Source organism: Equus przewalskii, chromosome 5 (genome assembly GCF_037783145.1).
Source record: "Equus przewalskii isolate Varuska chromosome 5, EquPr2, whole genome shotgun sequence".
In the NCBI taxonomy this organism is placed as follows: Eukaryota; Metazoa; Chordata; class Mammalia; order Perissodactyla; family Equidae; genus Equus; species Equus przewalskii.
In genome coordinates, this window is record NC_091835.1 from 20556395 (window position 1) to 20574255 (window position 17861).

Sequence of the window (17861 nt, forward strand, 5' to 3'; positions counted from 1 at the left end):
GACTCTTAAAACGAGAGCAACCCCCGGGGTCGCAGCTCCCAGCCGGTCAAACACTTCTCGGAGGAACAAAGTTGCAGAATGCGTGGAGTACTCAGTTACTGATGTAAAGTCAAAACACAGACCATTCCGTATAAAGGTCGTGGGTCCTTTGTCAGCAGAGCCTATCAATTGCCTGGGGCCCAGGCCCAATCCCTTCTGCCCGGTCTCCCTCCACTAGACGACAGAACAGCAAAAACCTGATCTTCCAGCCCCTCTGGCAGGTGGGCCTGGCCTGGCTGGAGACCGCAGCATGGGTCTGCTGGGTGTGATGGGGGGGGCGAGGCAAGGCACACGCAGTTTGGGGCAAAGACGACAGTTTTCCCGATAAAGAGGAAAGGATCGTTTGTGCTCTTCTTAGGAAGCTGCAGGCACGAGAAAGAAGGGTCTAGAAAAATGGCAGGGGCCACTCCAGGCTTGGCTGAGCCCGAGTCAGCAGTCCCTGTCAGCCTGGGCCTCCTGCGAGTGTGAGGGCCTTGGCCAGGTGCTCAGCTCCTTACTGATTCACAGGGCCCTGGACTGAATGTGCCCCAGACCCCAGTGTGATGGCAGCTGAGATGGGGCCCTTGGAAGTGACTTGGGTCAGATGAGGTCATGAGGATGGGCCCTCCTGATGGGATCAGTGCCCCTATAAGAAGAGACCCCAGGAAGCACATGCTGACTCCACCATGTGAGGACGCGGCGAGGTGGCCTCCTGCAAGCCAGGCAGAGGGCTCTGCCCAGGGCCCGACCATGCTGTGCCCTGAGCTTGGCCTGCCAGCCTCCGGGACTGTGCGAAAGCAACTTCTGGTGTTCAGGTACCCAGTCTACAGTATTTTGCCACGGCCGCCCGCGCTGACACAGGTAACGTGGCCCCAGCGTAAAGGGTACACATCGCCACCAGGAGAGTGGTCGCCCAGGGAGGGGACAGGAAAGAGAGGTGTGTGACTTAATCTTGTCTCTAACCTTTCATTTAAAATAAAAAGTCTATGACACTCAGCAATGTTTTACTTCATTTACTCAGGATGGTTGGTACATGGGTTTTGTCACTGTGTTCTGAATATTTGAAATATTTTATTAAAAGTCACTGTGATATCCTATTATGAACAGCTCCAACAAATGTCATGAGACGTCATGGATGCCACGTGGCTGTAAGTGTTCTGGGACCATCACAGGACTGCTTACATACAGCATGTTTTCATCCAAAAACATTAAGTTGTTAGGAATTACCTTTTCTGGGTGAGTTATATTATGATTCAATTTACTACTGTCTAATATGGAAGATACCAAGTCCCCTGGGTCTGAATTTAAAAGACTCAGCAGCTGTATTTTCCTCCCAGGACCATTAGATCTGGGGTTTAAACTTAGGTTTCATAGCAAACAATATTCTTTAACAAAACAGGAAATGCAGCGGAGAATTCTCTGGACGTAGCTAAATCTAACAAAGAAACCATGAGAAAAATAGGCCTATAAAGGATAACATTAAAAATCTTAATTGAGCAACTTTATTCAAATAATTTCTATAGCAAGAACTCAGAGTTATCTCAATGGAACCAATTTCATTGAAATTTGCTTCGAAGGGCAGATAAGTGAAGCAGGTTCTAACAATCCTGAGAATTAAAAAAAACAGTAAGGGGGGAGGGGAACAAAATTCTAAAATAACTTGGCTATAGATTTTTCAGCTTTGCATCTTCCTAACACAAAATCACTTTTCTCTTCCATCCTCAAAGATGTGTTGTTCTTTCCTCTAGGAAAAAAAAAAGACAAAGAAAATGATTTCAGTAAAATTCCACTAGAATTCCCAACACCAGCCACCAAAAGCAGAACTGTTTCATATTTATTCCATTGCATGGATATTAATATTTGTGTGTCCACTATAGAAAATGCCATCATGCTTAATAAATACCCTAAGAATGTAAAAAGAAAGAAAAAACCAACCTAACAGTAACCCGTCAAGCAGGCAGGGCAACGTGGGGATTAATTCCACAGGTTTCAGATCCTGGCTCAGCCCCGCCCTGCATGTGTGGATTCAGGAGTTTAACACTTAGGCTGTGTCCTTGTTTATAAAAAGGGCCAGGACCTGCCTATTGGGCAGAACCTATCTACTCAACGGCTCGTGTAGGGGTTACTAACTGAAGGTGTGGAAAGGGTCAGTGTGGCCTGGGGCACGTACAGCATGCAGATGTCAGCCACTTAAATTCCTTCAGTTGTCATAGCTCCTAAAGATTTGATCCCTTTCCTCAAGAAACGTATAATTTAAGTAGGGAAAGAAGAAAAATACGGAAAATGGTTAAGTGTGTTGATATCATGGTTTAAGACAAGTGCAAAAAGCCCCTGGGGGTGGACGCCATGACTTGTCAAATCCCAGGGGGGTCGGGAGAGTTCTCCTCACGGTCCTCCATGGCCAGGCGCGTGGACTCGCACCCTCCCGTGTAAAGCCGAGGCTGGCTGCCTGTGGCCCCAGACTGAGCCGGGGAAAAGCAAGAGGAGACCCTGTACTGAGCATCCAGAGGTGACCTCACGGGGCCCAGAGGGCAGCTCGGGGGGGACCCACTATGCTCCAGGGGCTGAGTCAGCAGGTGGCTCGAGAGGTGATGAGGCGGGAAAAGGCACAGAAGTGAATCTGAGGGACAGGTGTCTAAAACGAACAGGTTAGGGGGGCCCATGAGGAAGAAGCAGGGACAGTGGGACAAGGGAGCTGTGACATGTCAGGGGCTGGGAGAATTGTCGGGGATGGCTCCGGGGCTGGGGGGGTCTGCGGTGAAACACGCCCTCCCTCTCGAGGGAGAAATCCATCAGGTTGTTCTGAGAATGAACTATGAGCAGAGAGAATGCAAGGGTCTGCCCTAAGCACGTGGCTGGATCCCAGAAAGCCTCAACACCCAGGACTCAGAACTGCCCCCAAGTCGCCCTGCTGACGCTTGGTCTGAGAAAGCCAGGTGGGCCTGGGGAGGGCGGCAAACAGCCAGAGGCCCAGACAAAAGGGAAAGAGCCACCAAATCCAGCGGACGGAGGACCCTGCCCACAGAAGGGCCTCCTGGGGTACGGGCCGCTCGCCTGGTCTGGCTGGCCCTGGCTGACTCCCCCTGGTTCCACCTCTGGCCCTGCCTAAGCCTCGACCCCAGAAGGGTGGGTCCTGGATGGTAAACCTTTCCATAACCTGAACATTACATCAATCCTCGACCGGAAAGACAAGTTACAACATAGGCCTGTTTAATCTAACAAAGGCTCCCGTGAGGTTAAAGCCACAGGGACCGGCCATCAGGAGGTGCTGGTGGTGGGATGTGTGGTTTCAGTCGAGCACGAGCCAGACCGCAGGGTGGGAAGACAGGAGTGAGGCAGGAAGTGGACACAGAAGGAAAAAGGAAGACTGGACCGTGAGTCCGAGCTTGAGGAAGAGCAGGAGCCAGCGGCGGCCCCTGGGGCTCCTGCAGGAAGAAGCGGGCATCTTCTGCACCCGCAGCCCCCAGGCCCACGTGGAGCCAAGGCGCCCCGAGGGTTTCTGAAATATTGTTCCAGCAGGGGAGCCACGCAGGTCTGAACACTGAGAAGCACGAGGGGCCAGAGGCAGGGAAGGACCATTGCGGGTACTGAGGGGCAATGACGGTGACCACTCAGGGGTTCATCTCCGAGAGGAGATGCATCTTCCCCTGAGCCAGGATCACAGGACAAACAGGCAGAGGTGGGTGAACAGAAACTGGGACCTTGAGGGCGGATGGGGTCCATCTGAACGACCACTCGGGGGCCAACCATTAGGTTGGGGTGAAAGGGGAGAGGAAGCATGTCCACCGCCTCACCTGCCCACACCTGGTGTGGGATGCTGGCTTCACGTAACATCCAGAAGCCAAACCAAACCGGGTCAAATCCCATGAGCCAGTGGGTAAGCAACGTGCCCTGACAACAGCTACAGCCGGGTCCAGCTTGCGGACACACTGACGTGCATGCTGGGCAACCTGGCACTGATGCAAAAAGCTTAACACCCACACTCACCCCACCGTCTCTCATCGTGTCTCTGGGGGAAACAAAATGATGCACCCACATTAGAACTTTAGCTTCAGATCCGCACGAACTAAACTGGAGGAGGAGGGGGACGGGCACAGACGGCCTTCAAGGGGAGGGCACTGGGATTACGGGCGGAGCGGGTGCGTGTGGCCCCGAGCAGGCCGGGCCCCCTACACGTCTGCGAGGCTGCCCTGGCCACTCTGTCCCTACTAGGAAACCCCAGAAGGAAACAGAAAGTCATTATTTCCAGATCAGTTTCGCCCCACAACAGCTCCTGTCTGAGTGTAAGATGAAGAGGCTAGAAATGCCACTGTTTGACAAGGAAGGAGGTATGGAGCTCGATAAATGAGGCTGTTTAGAAAATCCCCTAAATGTGTTCCATTGCAAAATGCGTAAGACCTTTCCTATAAGAACGTGTCAGCTCCACCTCAAAGAATCTTACACATGAACACGCGCTTGATAGAAACGCCGATTTTGGAGGAAGGGAAAGAATTTTGGAAAAAGTTTATAAAAATTAACACTTGAGGTAAAAATCCTGTCGGAAAGCAACCACATTCAACGCAGAGAACGTACCTTCTTCTCTTCCCAGTCGCGCTGTGAGGAGCCGACCTCTTCCCCTGGCCTTGGGATGGCTTTGCCCACCACACGTGAGGAATCTCGGGAACTGGCTGACTGGCCATACACCCCAGGATCTGACAGTCGGCATCTTTTGGCCGGGGACTCGTGGTCCTTCCCAGCAGCAGACACAAAGCATGTGGATGGATGAACCTCAACTGTGGTTGAGCCCAGTGGACCTCTGACACTCCGCTGGGGTGAGGATGACAACTTTAGGGAACCCTGGAAGCCAAAGTCTGGGTTCACTTTTCCTAAGAAGTCTTCTTTTTGATACTGAGCTTTCACACTTGCTTCATCTGGAGACGCCCCAATACACAGAGGTGCCTTCATCCGCTGCGGTGACGTTTGGCAATACTTCTGATGAAGCTTGTCAAATTTCTCTTTAATTTCATCGTAACGACCCCTTCCACAGCTTAGAGGTCGTATCCTCGGCACTGAAATGGCTTTGCTGGGTGACATTGATTTCCTAAATATTCCCAGACTGTTTCCTTGAAAAAGAAGGCCAGCTGTCTGCTCCGAGCGGCCTGGGCTCCATGTGGGGTTGGTCTTCGAAAGCGAGAGAGAAGAATCGCCTGTTGGCAGGCATCTATCTGCGTCGAGAGATCTGCCCAGGTTTTCAAAAGCCTCATTTAATTTCTTAGCTTTTGCTTTGATGTGAAGGCTATTCGGCCTGTGGGTTTCTAAGCTCCGGGGGCCACCAGGGCTTGCTGGACCACCTCTGTACACGTCCACAGCCGAGGAGCTGGGGAGGTAAGTCAGGCAGGACTGCTTCCTGGGATCCGGGCAATATTCCTGATGCAGCTTATCAAATTTGATTTCGATCTCCCGATAATGCTTCCCTCCCTCGCATGGCAGTGTTCTTGGTCTGGAAACTATTTTTACAGGAGAAATTAACCATTTTAATGCCCTAATTCTATTTTCCTGGTCAAGGCGATACATGGCACCGGAGTCTAAAGAAGTCAGTGAAGAATCCTTCTGGAATGTTCCTTTAAGCTCCTTCCAACTTGGATCTAATTTATGGATTTGGAGTTTGTTTACTTCAAGAATAGCTTTGCCCAGTTTTAAACCTGTCTTGTGGCCAGAAGCACTGAGTAAGTTCTCGCAGGCTCTTAACGCCCCCACCTCTTTCGCTGGCTCTGGACAGGCTGAAGGTCCCTCCTGGGGGCTCCTTCGCAAGTGCCTGCCCGCTCTGCAGCGCGTCCTGTTCACTCTGCCCTTATGCCTGAACCTCTGCCTGGAGTTCCAGTTTTGAATGATGAACGTCTTAGTGGAGATGATGCACGACGGCTTCGTGCTCAGCAGCCGGCTCATGGAGTGCAGCATGCCCGCGTACATGTCGCTGATGGTCACGTCGCAGATGTCCTCGGCCTCAAAGGACTGGCTGCTTGAGAGGCTGTTACCACCGGCCCCTTGTAGCAACAGACTGTCATTTCTAGGCACCACGGCCAGGTCTGTGGAGCAAGAATGAGAAGGGCTGCTCTCTCTGGGAGATGACGCTGGCTTGATCGGGCTCCCGGGACTCTTTTCAGAGATAATATCGCAGCATCCTGGAGAAGAACACACACACGAGGTACAGGTGTGTTACCATTCAGACCTGTCCGCATGCAGAGGTCACGGAACCAAAGAGTGAGTCATGACCGTAATGTGTTTTGTAAGCAATATAAAAAGAATAAAAGAGAAAAACTCCACAAATACTTGGGAATAGACTCCTCAGATTTCTTTCTGGCTATCAAACTTAAATTTCTACTCTCCACCTGAACTTCCCAAAAAGACTCTTCCTTCCCCACATGATGGTTTAGAAGTTGGTCACCTTTTCAAAACTAATTAGATGCCAGAAAATAATGACGCCGTTTACCTACAGGGCTGGGTGGGGAAGGCATAAGTCCCGTGAATACACCTCTTTATACGGCTTTGACCTGTGCATCATGTTAAATGCTTCCATATTAAGAAAAAATAAAAATAAACCAACAAGGATAGGGATAACTCTAAAAGTGAATAAGGACCAAAAAAATGAACCTCACTGTGTATCAAATTGATAACAAATGAAAGAGAATAAAGAACCCAAGTAACTTTGAACACAACACTCTGAATGTGCTCCCTCGGTGGGATATTGTCTACGGGTAACAGAGTGGAAATCTTGAACCTTCATCAGCAGATTGAAGCAAGTGGCCACTGGTGCCGTGATTCTGAAATTACTTTGAGTTGCACAACTGACCAAATGAGCGTACGTTATTGGTGCTGGTGACAATGGTGGGGGGCAACTATAGAATCAGGGGTGGGGAAGACAAGTGCTCAAAAACCAATGGGGACAGGTCAGAGGACATAGAAGCCAGCATGAAAGGTGCTCCTTTAGGCTAAATCTGGGATGACTTGAGCATCACGCTGAATATTGGCAATGGATTCTAACATGTGAATTAAAAAAAAAGGTCCATGAGTTCTTACTGATTCTAGAAAAGTAGAAAAAAAAAAAAAAAGCATGTGAGGGAGATAAAGGAAGGAAAAAAAAGAAATGGAGGGGAGACCGCACTTCTTTAGAGAAGAATGCCAACAAATGCATGCAGAAGGAACGGCAGAGCCAGAAAAGGACTGGTTTGCAGGCACCAACTCAGGCAACAGTCATGACTGGACCTAAAACACCGGGGTGGGAGGTTTCTGGGGAAAAGGCCTCCAGGTAATCTGAAGGGATTGCCCTCAGGCGACTCCAAAGAGAAGTGAGAAACCTGGCAGATCCCTCCTGGACTCAGCGACCAGGCTCAGGAGTCACCAGCAACAGGACAGACTGACGGGACATCCTGAGAGGACGCAACATCACCTGTGTAGTATTTTTGCCAAAAATGTTTAATGTGAACTTAATCTCGAGGAGACAATCAGACAAGTCCCAATGTGGGGCACATTCTGCAAAACTATTGGCCAGGACTGTCTGAGAGTCAATGTTGGAAAGACAGTGACGGTGACGGCAGCAAGGCCAGGGAGCCCACCTGCACTGAAGGAGAAACTGAAGCAACGATGATGCCCAGGTGGCTCTGAACGGGTTAAACAAACAAGAAAGGCTCCAAGGGACACCACTGGCACAACTGGGCACACTGTATTGTGTCGATGCTAAATTTCTGGCATGTGCCAAGTTTACTGTAGTTGTACAGGGAAATCACCTGTTCTCAGGAGACACTTGTGAAGCATTCAGGGATAATATAGATGGGAGTGCAAATAAATATATGTGTGTGGGGGGGGCGGTGATAAAGCAAATGTGACAAAATGCAATTGTCAATGCAGGTGAAGGATGCTTATTGTATGAGTCCTATGTTTCTGGAGATTCAGAAACTTTCCAAATGGTAAGCTGGGATAAAGAGCTGTGCCAGAGTCCCAGAAGGAAGAAGCATTGCATTTTTTAACTCTTCATAGTTTACTATGCAGTGCAGGAGTCTCTGCTGACGTTGATGACACACGCACAGGGGGCGCCCAGTGTAAGGGGCACGGCTGCTCTACCAAAAGTGAACGGGTCACGGTTTATGACAAGTTTCCGTCACACTCACCATGGGCATGCCTGGCGGGCAAGGTCAACGAACGGACCAGGGTCCCACATGTGTCCTTTCCACCTCCATAACTGGCACGCTGAAATGAAAGCAAATGGCTGTAACAGAGGACTGTCAGGAGTTGACTCTGGGCACGAAGATGCTCCCCCTGCAATGCCACGCCCGCAGGACGGAGTGAGAGGCTGCTCCCCTCAACCACACCGTGCCTCCCAGCTCGGCAGCAGCGGTAACAAGCCTGTGACCACAATGACAGTGGCCAGTTGTGGTGGGAAGAAGCATCTTGGTAAACTCCTAAAACTTCGTCCACGTGGCTTCCAGGGTGCCCCCCCACAGAGGGCCACCAGTCTCTGCCAGGAGCCCCCTCAATTCCTCCTCCACCGTCACACTCTGACAGCAGGAACGCTGGGGCCAGGTGGATGGTGGGCAAGGAAAACCCGCCCTGAGATGACAGAGCTGTTCCCAGCCCCGGTGTCCTCCCGGACTGACAGGGCAGCCAGAGGCCACTGTCCGCTGCCCTTCCAGTCCCTCTGCGGTCCTCAGAGACGGGCTTTCCACCGGTCAGCAGCACAGTAAGAAAATAAATCCATCCCTCTAAGTTTGCTGCCTTCGAGATGAATTATTTGTTCCACAATATGTACTTCTGAGTTAATCGGTATTGAAATCCCTTTTATTTAATGAAAAGATACTGACAGGACTCGGGACACTAGGAGTTGGCATCCTTATGGCAACTTCCATCTTTAGCTTTCCAGCTCTTCTTCGGGCAAAGCTCGGGGAGACCGGCTGCCTGGAACTTGGAGGGCACTGAGCCTGGGAGGGGGCCGGCGAGGCCCCCACCTCTCCAGGGCCTCACCGCTGCCCCCAGCTCGCCTCACCCCAACAACACGGCCGCAGGGCAGGTGGGACAGGCACTTGCAGCCAACACCAGCCCCGGTCACACCAGGAAAGGGGGTGGTGGGAGGTATGGCTTCCCTTATTACGCAGCTTAAAACCCCTCCCCCCAGGGGTCGGGGCCCAACGAGATTTCTGTGAGCTGCCCCAGAACAGAGTGGGCAACAGAGGGCGCACCCCCCCCCCGGTTTCCCCGATCTGACGGCCCTAGTGGACCCGAGGGTTTACTCCAGAAGCGCAGACACCTGCGAGCCTGTGAATAAAAGAGTTTGGAAACAATTGCTCAAAATGCTCTTTACAGGTTCTGTAGGGAGTGAACAAGAACTTGACTGCATCGCACTCAACATGTCTCCAGTTCATGACGTGATTGTATAGAGACATGTCCTGGCAAGCAGGTTACCTGGAAATACCCTTCATCCTGCAGGAGGATATCCACTTGGGTCAAGTACTTCCTTCTCAGCTCATTTTTCAAAGGGTTCCGAGGCGCTGCAGGCTGATAAAAGAGAGAAGTCAGTGTTCATAAGAGCTTCTAGGTATGGCTCTCTCTTGAAATCTGGAACAAATGGGCAAGCTCGTTAAGGTGCAAATCATTATACAAAGTTTCCAGTCACTTTCCCACCTCCTGGTGTTAACGGTGCAGAGTGGTCCAGCCCCTCTGAAAGTCCACCTGACCCAGAAATCTGACTTTAGGGAATTTACCCAGTGGTAATAATGCAAAAGAAAGTAAAAAGACAAAAAAAAAAACAAGTCTGGAGAGGTTTATGACAGCATTACTGGAATAGAAAAAAATTTAAAACAGTCTGAATATTCTTAGTTGAGTTCAGGACTCAACCAATAGAAATGACCCCACGTGGTATGTTTTTAAGAAAAGAAGTCCAGGGTCCCAACTCAGGGGGCAGGGATGGTTGCCTCTCCCTCCCTCATCTGCCACCCACTGGAGACAGGGGGTCTCAGCCTCACTCTGCCCTGAGTCAGGGATGGGGACGAAGACAGCGGGTAACACACACACACACACTGTTCTGTCTGTTACTGTTGGGGCCACCTGTATCCCCTTCACTGTCAGCCATACCTAATACTTCAAAAAGTGCCCCCCTCCTCCCCAGAGTCATCTTATTCTAGTTAGACACCAAAGTCACATGTGGGTGCATGGGCTAACCTCTCCACAAAAAGCGATTTTAGAGGAAAAACCACATGCTAGCTATCTGAGCATCTGCCATGGGGCCAGTAAGTCGCTCTAGTGGATTATGTTCTGTGTACTCTCGTCTATTCCAGCAGAGAGTGAAGGTGAGAATCAGGTCCTGTGAGGAGACAGGTGGTTTCTGGGGCCACTGGGACCCTCTGGGAGACAGACGTGGAACAACGGCCTACCCGGCTATGTGACCTCGTGACGAAACGGGCTTTCAAGGGCTGACCTGGAAATCCTTCCTAGAACACCCTCCTTTCCTTATAACACTGCCTCTACGGGGTGAGGCCGACTCAGAACCCAGCTTCCAATGTGTGCGCTGGATCAGGCACACGGCACACTGTGAACCACAGCTGGGCTCATTGTGTGCAGAGGGACCAGCATCCAACAGCTGCGTAAGTTCAGAAAATCAGGCTGGAACCGGGGGCAGTGAGGGCGGGCAAGGGCTAGACTGGGAAGGAGCGACTTGCTGCCTTGGGGGACGAGAAGGGGAGACCAGAGACTTGAGGGGCGGGATCAGCAAAGAGCGAGCCTCAGGGGAGGTCTTCAAGGAGGATGCACACTTGGCCCCTGGCCGCGACTGTCCCGTCATTACAAAAGGCAGGTCTCACCACCAAGGCCCCGGCAGCCAGGTCTTCCGGGTATACAGTTCCACCAACATCGTCGCTTTTCGAATCTAAGAGTGAAAAAGGAAATCTCAATCAGAATTTTAAAGAAAGCTTGCATTCTTCTTTCAAGGATGGTTTTTGCATCACTTGAGTCTGTTCGACAGTAAACATTCCTGTTGCTTCAAGGCTGCTCCCTTCAATGAGGACACAGCCGTCTGTCACTGTCCTGGTTATCAGGCAACCTCCCAGAACAGAAAGATGCCTCAGGTGGAGGGAGGGAAAATCAGCCTTCATATCACCTCTAGCTCTTTCAACGGCCTCGGATCCTAGAAGGCACTTCAAGATGTTCTAGCTTTTAAAATGCGCCTTAGAAAAAGTCCTAAGGAGGAGTCTAGACTTGAAATGTTGTAACAGAGGCATGTCAGGCCAGTCCCTCCCGACCTTGCTGGAATTTCTAGCATGGCGCCACTCACCCTCTCCCAGGGTTGCTGTGTAGGCCGTGGGAAGCTCGTGACCTCTGGCTGCGGCTTGCTCGGGGTCGTCTTTCCTGCCGACTGTCCTCACATGGGAGTCCTCAAAGTGCAGAAGGCGACAAAGACATGCTCGTGTCAGTAATGACACATTTCAAAGCCACTGTAAAGTAACAAACCTACATCCTTCCTTTAGCATGAGAGAGAACAGGAGGTTCACAAAGCTTCTCTTCTAGTACATTCCGGGATAAAAGGCTCCTAGGAGGTGGATAGTAGAGGTTCCCCTTGGAAAATGAGCAGAGCTTTCTTCCTCCCATCGTGCCCAGGGCTGCGATGTCAGAAACCACTCGGGTGGCGTGTGATGGAGCAGGCGGGGGAGAAGCGAGGGAAAGGGAGCGGGCCTGCCCGGCCCACGCATGGCCGCAAACGGAAGCCAAAATGCAACAGGACAGGTCCGTCACTGGATCAGCAGGTTGATCCAGAGGCCCTGGGGGCCTTTCCCTGATCTTGCTTGTGACCCTGCACGTGGGAGCCAATTTTAGCCTGAGCTCCACTCCCAGGGGTGGCCAACCGTCCTGATCAGGACTCATGCCACAGGGTGGTCAGTGGGCCACCCCTGGGGAGGCTGTGCTTCCTCTGGTGCCTGATCAGCACCACTGGCCTCGCTAATAATCATGACAAAGGCCATCAGTGGGTCCCCACTAGCGGAATTCAAGAATTCGGGATAACAGACTGGCTACAATATTTTAGGAAGCCCCCAGCCTTGCAAGCACAGGAGTGAGGAGTGGGGAGCCCTGTCCCTTGAGAGGCAGCCCTGAGGCGTCATCTCTGAGGGGATTTGGGGCTGCCTGGGGACACTGTAACTGCATCCCGCCTTGGGAATGTTGCCCGCTTTGCCTCAGGTAAGTTGGGCCTGATCACCTAGACAGACGGGCGGGACCTGGGGGTGGTTACAGAGCTGTTTTGTGGCTGCTGTGTCTGGATGAGACAGAAGTCAGTTTGAGGAGGGGAAGCAGCCCTGGGCATGGCCTCTAACTATCGGCCCTCTGGGGTCTACAAGGAGAACCGGGCCTTGCGTTGGGTCCAAACTGGCTTAGGTCAACGCACAGCCCATGGGCCTGCCTCCCACAGCCTCCAGGCAGCAACCTGGGGACGGGGGCACCATGAGTATTCGGTTGTCTGGGAAAAGGAGGAGGCAGATCCTGGCAGAGCCACCCACAGTAACTTCAGCGAGTGGTCATCCCATACTACACCCAGTTTCCTAATTCCGGGAAAGGGGCTTACAATTTTATAGACCCCAGGTAGGGGTCCTCCTACATTTTAAGCAAAAACCTTAAATAAATATCCAGATGACAACATTTGCCCCCTGGACCACGCAAGCACTGGTCGGATTGGTGGGCATCACTATTATGTATAACTAAAGAGGACATATTTTTTGACCTAATAATCCCACTTTCAGGCATTCACTGAACAGGAGCAATACCAGCACTGGGAAGAGACAAGATGATTCTCTGAGGACTGTTTGTAACAGGGGCCTTACAAATAAAGTTTTATTGGAACACAGCAACACACTCATTCACATATCATCCACGGCTGCTTCCCCCTCACAGCACAGAGCTGAGCAGCTATGAAAAGGGCCATACAACCAGCAAACCCTAAAATACTTATCATCCGGCAGGAAAAGTTTGCTAATCTTGATTTATAAAAAAGGAAGGTGCAAAAGGCTAAATGTTTATCAACAAGAGAGTAGTTAAAAAAAAAAAGGTGACTGAATTATACAATGGATGATGGAGGAGTGTGCACAATATAAAGTAGAAAAAAAGAGTAAAAAAATGTGTATTCATAAATATATGTATTATAAACAGGAATTCCATTATACTGAAATATCACTAATGACCATCTATAGAAGTCAGGTTAATTTTAAGTAGTTATATATATTCCTAACATTTCTATGACTAATTATATTGTATGTTATTAAAACAATTAATCAGGAGGAAAATTTGACTTCCCATGTGCTGTGAATTGCTAGGGAAGCCCAGTGCTGTCTTAATTCTTGGGTGCAGGTTCCTGGACCAGTGGACCATGAGGAAGAACCGTGTGGTTCTGAGAAGCAGTGATGAAGAGAAACCAGACATCTTTGCAAAAGTGACTCTTGCAAAGACTCCCTGGGTCTCACAGAAGGAAGGCCACCTGTCTCAGCACCTTCCATAAACATAACAGACCGCACAGCTGCAGAGTCCATGGACAAATTAGGGGAAAGCCCAAAAAACCCTGGGTCTTTTGAAGGCAGAGCAATGTGCAAGGGGTGTGACCTGCATATGGTACCCTGTCCCTAATGTCTCCTCCTCTAAGCCCCTTCAGGAAAGGAAAAGAGGCCTTTTTCTTCCCCCGAAGGACCTGGGTTTGGTCTTTGCTATAAAGACTCAACTAAGTAAGCTCACAGCTGTGGCTGAAGCTCGTGCTGGGAGAGGTCCATCCAGTTGGCCCAGTCTTGCCCGGGGGGTCCTGCTGTCGGAGCCCCAGGACCTATGGCAGAGGAAACACAGGGGCACAGAAGAGCTTAAGCATCACACAGCTCCTCCCCGCACTTGGCAAGCAACAGAGGAAATGCTTGTCAGTAAAGCCTCACAGACAGGAGAGGAGGGTAGTTAAGGCGAGAAAACCATGCATGGCACCAATGCCCCCAGCAGCTCACACTTTCATTCACACCAATATACCCCTCGGCAAGGCATGTTGGCAACAAAATTTGACCTTAAATACCTGGATGTGTCCTTCGTTTCTTTCCTTTACAAGACCTCCACCCCAAATTCTCAATCCTTAAGAAAAGAAACCCAATAAAAATTACCACTTAAGTAACCCCAAACGCTGAACTTCTGTTCAATCAGCATTCAAAGAAATCTAAAGGGACAGGCAAAAGAAAGATATCATAGTAAAACCTGGCCATATTTCTGATAGTCTGCGGTTTTTCATCTTTGTGATGTGACTAAGAAGGGATCATTGGGTTGCAAGGCTTGAGATGGTTGTTACTCATCATAATGACAGCAAAAATATACACAGTGCTTAGTGTTCCAGGCTCTATTCCAAACCCCGTCACAACCTCACTGATGTCTGACTCCTGGAGCACTCTGACTTCCCTATGGGAGAGGCACCCACCAAGTTCACTGTGCAGATGGAGACACGGAGGCAAGGAATTCAAATAACCAGCCCAGGCCACTCACCCACGTGGTGGAGCCAGGCTGTGAAAGCTGGGGAGGGCCTCTGTGCTCCTGACCACTGCACCATGCAGCCTTTCCAGAACAGACTGATGCTTGAGCAAATGAGCCTGGAGTCAAATCAAGGCTTTGCCCCTTAGGGTAAGTGACATGGGGCAGGGTCCTTAACCTCCCTCTGCTGTATCTCCCACTGAAACGAGGATGATTCTAAGAACAGCGCCCACCTCGAAGGGCTGTTGAGAATCAAAAGCAGGAGACCGTCAGAAGCGAAGGGCACATGGGTAGCCGTCAACCCACGTGATCAGCTCTTACTTTCCTGCTGTCTTCATCATAATCAGTGCGGGAGTGTTCGTTCCAATCCACCCCCACGGTGGGCCTTAAGTTGGGAATTCAGGCTCCAGGGGTGGTCAGCTAGTGTTTATCAGAAAGGCTATTCCCTAACGGAGTGCCTCTCCGGGTTAAGGAACAGGTCAGGGGACCTGTGCCCTCAGCACCAGCCAGGAGCTTGTGAGAACGCAGCCCTACTGAGTCTGCCTCCAGCACTGCTGTCTGGGCCCCAGGAATCTGGATTTTAACAAGCTCTCCAGGCGGTCTTCTACATGCTAAAGTACAACTACTCTCAAGGTAGGTAGATGTTTCGACTACCGTTCTCATCAAACGAGTCAGAGACGAGTTATCGCTGGGGAAATGAGTGGTATTCAAGATTGGCCAAAATATTCCAGACGCTGCCCATTCTTGCAAGAACGGGCCATAAGAACATAGTGAACCCATTGATGGCACCCATAAGGATGATTCCTACACAGCCCTGGGTCCTGCCCTCAGGTAAGATTTGTCATCATCTGGCACAGACAAAAGCATAAAGAAACCTGCAGCTGGAGTACCTTAGCTTCTGTCTGTGTCAGCGTGCCACCCAAGGTATGGCTGGGCCAGCTAAAAACTCAGAGAGCTGGGACGTCTTTTAATTTAAGGAGATCTTATAAACCTTTTTGCGCCTGTCTGTTCGATGAGCAGAACAGGAACTGAGATTTGCTTTCATTAGTAATAGTGAATTGATAACAAGGTTGAATGGGAGGGACTGACCTCACCCGGTGCAAACTTTCTCCACCTGGTTACCAGAGAATCCACGAGATTTAAGTCAGTTTGCAACATGAACCATTAAACAGAACGGCTCCTTCTCCCTATATTCAGGTCAAGTTCCAAGTACTCAGAAGCTCCAGGAAGACAGTTACTGCTCCAAGGCAAACAGGACACATAACGGTCAACAGGAGTGTTTCCCAGTGTTCCAGGAACTTCACAAGCACTCACGGAACTGTCACAACAGCCACACCAAGTCGCTATTATTGTCATCACCTTCCCATTTTACAGATGAAGAAACTGAGGCACAGCCTGGCCCAAGCTGACAGGATAAGTGGCCAGCTGGATGCAACCCAGGCAGGGGATTTTTAACCAGCAGTCATCTATGTGCCTTCAGAATTCTGTTTTAATAAGTAATTCTGTTGGAAGTAAGTGATCTGTACGTTCAAAGGAACTAAGAATGTCTTAGTTCCTGTTAGACGAACAGGGTTTCTTTTCATAAGAGAGCCGGGACTGCATTTTAAACTCTAGGATAGACACTATTCTGTTCACACTTTTCACCGTAAATATTCAGAGGATGACTGTGTACCCTGGGGCGTCTCGTAGGTCAGCGTGGACATTTGTACCAGCGGGGCATCCTCGAAGGGCTGGTTGTACTGCGGAAGAGGGAGGGGCGGCTAATTAGGTCTCAGAGCATTGAGGAGCCCCTGACCCGGGCTGAGGAGGCGCCAGCGCGAGGCTCGAAGTCTGGGGGCCCCCAACCTCTAGTCTCTGCCCCCAGACTCCCGAGCCTGCCTCCTCCTCCTCCTCCTTTCCCTAGCCCCAACCCCGCCTCCTCCTTCTTATGCAGCCCCCTAACCCCGCCTTCTCCTCCCCATCTCCCCAACCCTGCCTCCCTCTCCTTACGCAGCTCCGAATCCCGCCTCCCTCCTCCCCATCTCCCCAACCCCACCTCTCGCCTGTCGTCAACCCCGACTCCTCCCTCCTTACTCCAGCCCCCAACCCCGCCTCCCGGCTCCTTACCCCCAGCCTCCAACTCTGCCTCCTCTCTCCGTAACCCCAACCCCGCCTCTACCCTCCTTACCCCAGCCCCACATCCCTCTCCCCAACATCAACTCTTCCCTACTTATCCCCAGCCCCCAATCCCGCCTCCACCCTCCCCGTACCCCTAAAGTCCCCTCCTCCCTCCCTGCCCAAGCCCCGCTTCTTCCTCCCTCTCCACCTCTCTCCCCTCCCGGCCCCGCAGGCCTCGCGCCCCGCCCCCTCCTTATCCCAGCCCCCAACCCCGTCTTCGCCTCCTCCCTCCCCCCCCAGCGGGCCGGTGGGGGTCGCACCTTCTCTATCAGTCGCTGCATGCGCCTCTGGAAGCGACGGCGGCTGTCCCTGAGCTTCTGCTGCAGCGCATCCTCCCCCAGGACGTCGCCCTCCATGGCGCGCGGACCACCGAGCCGGACTCCAGCAGGAAGGCAGACCTAGGACCCGTCCCCGCGCTGAGGTTCAAATAGCGACTCCGCCCTTCCTGCCCGCCCCTCGGGCTCCCCATTGGCTGGCGCGGAGAGGCCGGGCGCTGATTGGGCCTTTCAAACCTGCGTGCGCCGTTCTCTCCCGGCCAATCCGCGCTCGAGTTTCTGGCCCCGCCCCGCCCGGGGCGCGCGTCGGGCTGCGGGGAGAGTCCAGAGTCCAGAGTCCCGGGCCGAGTGTGCAGAGAGTGATGGCGTGGTCGCCCCTCTCGCCGCTCCCGTGCCCGTTAATCAACAGTGCCACACCAGAGCCCTGTGAAACACATATGAGACGTCGCCCCGGGCCCTTCCCTGGTCCGGCTTCCACACCCTGCCCGCCTCGGGTCCCTGCTCAGTTACAAGAGATGGGAGTTTGGGGGCGGGGTGGGGGGGGGAGGCGGGGCGAGGGTGTTGGGTGGGGGAGTTGGCGAGGAAGACACCGCCAAATTCGAAAACCAAAGGAGGCAGGAAACTGAACGTACGTTTAGAAAGAAGAAATGCCATAAACGTCACAGAATCCAGGGAAATAGAATATTGTCATTAATCTCCTGGCACACCTTTTCCGTACATATTTTTTATTGCATACTCGGCCTCTTCATGGATATTAATTTTCTAATATTTTTCTAGAGTATAGAAAGATAATTCAGTCTTTCCTCAAGTATAGTTGATCGAATTTATTTTGTAGTTTTATTCAGCTTCATATCTTAGCCATATTTATGTGCTTCTGCTGATATGATTACCATGGGATGTGAGAAAAAAGCAGAG

At 51.4% G+C, this 17861-nt stretch overlaps 1 protein-coding gene across 1 annotated transcript; it reads right to left on the reverse strand.

Moving 5' to 3' along the window:
* Positions 1-1016: 1016 nt before the first annotated feature.
* HJURP (Holliday junction recognition protein) lies at positions 1017-17111 on the reverse strand. The gene is made up of 9 exons (XM_070618634.1): positions 16932-17111; positions 16187-16253; positions 14072-14127; positions 11315-11414; positions 10845-10909; positions 9451-9543; positions 8163-8241; positions 4591-6179; positions 1017-1762 (listed from the first exon to the last, which is right to left on the reverse strand). The coding sequence occupies exons 1-9, from the start codon at positions 17025-17027 to the stop codon at positions 1721-1723; spliced, it is 2187 nt and encodes a 728-aa protein (XP_070474735.1). The 5' UTR covers positions 17028-17111; the 3' UTR covers positions 1017-1720.
* Between the last annotated feature and the right edge of the window lie 750 nt (positions 17112-17861).

What these genes read in the sequence shown, in the direction of transcription:
- HJURP (XM_070618634.1), bottom strand. Translation starts at nt 17,027, where the DNA reads ATGGAGGGCGACGTCCTGGGGGAGGATGCGCTGCAGCAGAAGCTCAGG. An exon ending in TGCAGCGACTGATAGAGAAG is followed by an intron (nt 16,254 to 16,931) that starts GTGCGACCCCCA and finishes CCTCTTCCGCAG; the next exon opens with TACAACCAGCCCTTCGAGGA. An exon ending in GAAACGAAGGACACATCCAG is followed by an intron (nt 11,415 to 14,071) that starts GTATTTAAGGTC and finishes CTGCACTTTGAG; the next exon opens with GACTCCCATGTGAGGACAGT.